At 54.6% G+C, this 4505-nt stretch overlaps 1 protein-coding gene across 1 annotated transcript in view; it reads left to right on the top strand.

The window, feature by feature from the left end:
- The first annotated feature begins 544 nt into the window (after window positions 1-544).
- The window catches only part of PGBD5 (piggyBac transposable element derived 5), a 107231-nt gene continuing 103270 nt past the window's right edge, over window positions 545-4505 (top strand). The window contains exon 1 of the mRNA XM_019548622.1: window positions 545-607. Coding sequence (XP_019404167.1) covers window positions 545-607 — 63 coding nt within the window. The remainder of the gene's footprint in view (window positions 608-4505) is intronic.

The raw sequence follows: 4505 nt of genomic DNA, 5'->3' as shown, positions 1-4505 counted from the left end.
CCAGGGCTTAAAATAAGCATGAATTTAAGTGTTTTGCTGTATTCGTACACAGAGTTAAGCCCACCCACATTGGCTCACGTATTTACTTCTTCAATGGGCATCTTACTGTGAAATAAAAAATATTGTGGAAGGCTGAGCTGGTTCCTGTCAGCTCAGGGTGTCTTAATCCCAGTTATTTTTGGACCGGTGAAAAAAGAAATCTAACATGTTGCAAAATTCTTAGTCATGTTTATCCACATGATGTGAAATCATGAAGAGTTTCACCATGGCCTAGAACCAAATCCTACAGAAGTCATCAAGAGTCCTATTAGCTTCAGTTTAAATGGATTCAGGTCAATATTATGGGCTATCAATAGGATTCTTTTTATACTCATTAGATTTTAGTTGCAGCTGAGTTTGTACCACTGATTTTGATGCCTTGCTTAGAATGCATTAGTCATAGAGAAGTAGGGCTAGAAGAAAACTCCAGAGGGCATGTAGTACAACCTGCTGCCTGAGGCAGGATCAGCCCAATCCAAACCATCCAGTACAATCCATAATCTAAATGCTACATAAGACTACCATCAACCCTGAAACAGCACAGACCAAACACCCTAATCTGCCACAGGTAAAGCAGGGGAACCATGGCAGCTAATGTCCTGCTCCTATGAAATGTTGTCAATATATGTTCAAGAAATTCCAGGTAGAGGGCCACACTGCCCGTTACAGAAGAAGGAAACCCCCCCCACAGTCTGTACCAATTTGACTATGAGGTCATATTCCCTCCTGACCCCAAATATGGCAATTGGTCTGATCCTGAGCAGAAGGTCAAGACCCTCTACTCAGGAACCTCTGGCTTTGGTCCCAGAAGGAGCATTGGAAAACTCCAGTCAAAGTCCCCAGTAGCCAGGACCCAATGCCTCAGGGAGGGCTTAAAACCTCCCTGAAACACTTCAGTTAATTGTAACACAACTGACATAGATTTGGGCCAGAGAAACTATTTTCCCATGGGGTGGTACCCAGCCCAGGCTATTTTTCTCTCTTGAAGGAACTGGGATAGAAAAAGGAATCGTTATTAAGCTGATAATTTAGGATAAAGTGTGCATCCTCCGCTCTCCTTGCATGTTTTGGATCCACTCTGGTTTGCACAGTGGTAGTGTGAAATGCTCTGAAAGACCTTAGTCATGCTGCCTGGGCCTTGCTCTTCTGCTCACACCTGCTGGTGAAAGTGTCACCTTCCAAAGCTGGTCTACCTCTGCTACTCAGTGGTTCCAAGCCCAGGCATCACCTTTAGACATCCTTGCCTCTGCCTAGAGTAGTGGTTGATCATGGAGCCTCTGGCAGTTGATCTGAGGCTAGGGGGCTACCCAGTCTGTGGGGGAGGGAAAGGGCAGGGGCCAGATTGAGGTCCCCGTGGTGAGGGAGGGAATGTGGCACAGGCAGGAGTGGGGGCTGAGGTGAGTTGGGCCTAGGTGGGCTGGATGGTGGGAGGATCAGAGCCCAGGTGGCTTGTGCAGGGCTGCAGGGGGCTCCTATCACTGTGCGCACCGCGGCAGAGGCCTGGGGAGCACGTGCCCCACCATCTGTGCATGGGGTGGAAGCGGCTGCTACTCTGCACTGCGTTTTGCACCCCGAACCTTAATGTAGCTTCCCCAGGAGCGGCGGGATGCACATGGCATTGGGCTGCAGCAGGGCTCAGGGCACAAAGCACAGCGGCAGCTGCCTCCACCCCATGCACAGATTGTGTGGGCACATGCCCCCTGGGCCTCTGCTGGGGTGTGCATTGCAGCAAGAGCTCCCCTGCGTGCCTGGATGAGCCGCCTGGGATCCAATCCTCCTACTACCTGGCCCAGCTGGCGCCCCACTCACCGCTGCCACTGCCTCTGCCTCTGCCTCTGCCTCTGCCTCTGCCCCTGCCCCACTCCCTCCCTCATCACAGGGGCAGTGAGATTACTTTTATACTTAAAGTGCAACCCAGGATCTACTGCACGCTACCCCCTGTCCCTCCCTGCCCCTTCCCTCCCCAACAGACTGACCTGCTGGGTGGAGGTGGGGTGGGGGCGCACAGTAGATCTTGGATTGCACTTTAATTAAAAAAGTGAACTCATACTTTAAAAGGTTGGAGACAGCTGGCCTAGAGCAAAGGGGGAAGGAAGCCAAGTGGGGCGTGGTGGCCATGTGACCCTCACAACACTTCAGCTCAGGTGCAGGCTATGTCTTTCTCATTCCTTTCCCTTGCTTCCCTGTTGCTTGCTGCCTCCCCATGGCTGCCAGCAGGCCAGGACCTGCCCCGCTTTGACTACGGCCAGTCATTCAAGGCCTTGTTACACCTTATGCTGTCAGCTGCATGCATGTTGTTCAGTATTAGTGCTAGCTTGAGTTTGGACCAGTCACATCCTTAGTCTGGAAACCTTCTCTGACTGTCCCCCACCTGTACAGCTGTGACTTGCCACCAGAGGCCTTGTAAGCAGGGGCAAGGCTAGGAGCTGGAGCTCTGAGTTGCAACTAGAGCACTGGTCTCCATACCTTTCTACGTTGGAGATCATTTTTTGAATTACAGTCCAACTCAGGATCTACCGGGCACCGGTGCCACCTGCCTCCTGCCCAGCAGGGGCCCGCTGGGTGGTGGGGAGGGGGCACTGGTGCCTGGAGGGAGTGGAGCAGAGGCAGGGGCAAGAATGAGTGCTCTGGGAAGAGGTGGCTGCTGCTGTGGACTGTCCACTGCACTTGAAGCATAGGTTGCAGGGCATGGCTCCCCAAGGCCTCCACTGGACCCCACACAGCAGCGGGAGCTCCTCACACACCCCTGGACCATGGAGAGTCCCAGACTCATCCGGACTGGGGCCCGACTCCACTTCTGTGCCACTGCTGTGCTGAGCCACACCTGCGCGGAGGGAGGCCAGACTCATGTGACATCAGGCCCCAGCCCAGCCTGGTTTTGGACTCTCCATGGTCTGGGGGCATGTGAGGGAAGCCTCCCAGTGGAAGCCTTGGGGGCCCATGCACCACCACCCCACACACCTGTGCTCCAGGTGCAGTGGGCAGCCCCAGCAGCAGCTGCCTCCACCTGGAACACAGATTGGGGTGGGGGGGGCATGAGATGTTGCAGCTGCCACCAGGCTATGTCCCACGGTGGGAGTGCCCGCCCTGCATGTGCCCCTAGATGACCAGATTTTCCCAGACCCAGCTGGGCCATGGCCCAACCCACGTGAGTCCCGCTGCTGAACTGAGCTGCGCCCACACATGGCTAGCTGCAGCAGGGTTTGAGGCACAGCGGCAGCTGCCTTCACCCCCACAGAGATGGGGGGCAAGTGCCCCCAAGGCCTCTGCAGGGGTGCGCCCAATGGTAGGAGAATGGGGGAGTCCCCCAGGATCCAATCCTCCCATACCCTGGCCAGGCTAGGGCCCCACTTACCTTCCACTGTTCCTGGCTGGGCTGCAGAATCAGTCCCTCACTGGGGCGGCCTTGATCTGGCCCCTGCCCCTGCCCCTTCCCTTCACCACAGACTGATCTGCTGGGCTGGGGGGGTGGGGTGTGTGCACATATGCATGTGCACCCAGCAGTCCTCTCCACCCCCAGCTCAGGATCGACCACAGTAAGCTCCATGATTGATCTGTATACTGCACTCGATGGGTTGGGGACCACTGACCTAGAGGGCTAGTGAGTCAGGACAGGCTTCTATCCCTGCTCTTGAGACAGGGGTGTGAGAGATCCTGGGATACCGGAGGACTTCAATTTGGGCTACACATCTGTGGGGAGTGGCCACACCTAAATGGACCAGGAGCTGGGTAGTGCAGATCAGAGATAATCCTGCCCTGGAGTGGCCTCACTTTGAGCTACACAAAGTCTGTGTCTACATGACAGACCTGTTACTTCACAGGCATTTATTTAGTACCTGTGTATACAGCTGTATAGGAGCTGTGCAGTAACAACTGCAGTCATTTAGTACTTGTGTATATGAGTACGAAAGGACTACGTAACTGTGCAGCAGTATTACCAAACAGCTTTTAGGTGATGCTGAGCAGCTTGTTACCACTGTGCAGTAGTATCACGCCTTGCTTTGTGCCACTGTGCAGTAGTACCAAACTCCTGCACAGTCACTGTCTGATGTAGACCAGGCCAAAGAGTACTTCACCCTGCTTTAAGGTATTTAATGGGCAGACAAGTCAGGAGTCAAGTGCTCCAAGAGCAGCCCCAAATGGCCCTGTCAGAAGGCCCCCAAGCACAGGCCGTGTGCCTCTGTGACCCTTCCCCTGTCCCTTGTCCCCTCCCAGTAGCGGCCGTCGCCCAGGAACCCCACGCTTTAGCTCCCCCCCACAATTTTATTGCATTTTTGGGGATGAAGTTTTTGCAAGGAGGTGGCTCTCTTTGCATTGGAACACTTGGCTATTTATCTGCTTCCCTCAAAGAAGATTAAAAAGACCCGCGCTACAACTGCGGCGGGGCCCCCCGCATGACTGTCGCCCCTGGGCGCGGCTGAGCTTCAGAACCAGGGTGGGGGGACAGCTCCGCGCGCCCCCAGCGG

This window comes from Crocodylus porosus, unplaced genomic scaffold (genome assembly GCF_001723895.1).
Source record: "Crocodylus porosus isolate Cpor-Errol unplaced genomic scaffold, CroPor_comp1, whole genome shotgun sequence".
NCBI lineage: Eukaryota > Metazoa > Chordata > Crocodylia > Crocodylidae > Crocodylus > Crocodylus porosus.
Note: the sequence above shows the minus strand (reverse complement) of the source record. Positions and strands in the feature narration are given on the sequence as shown.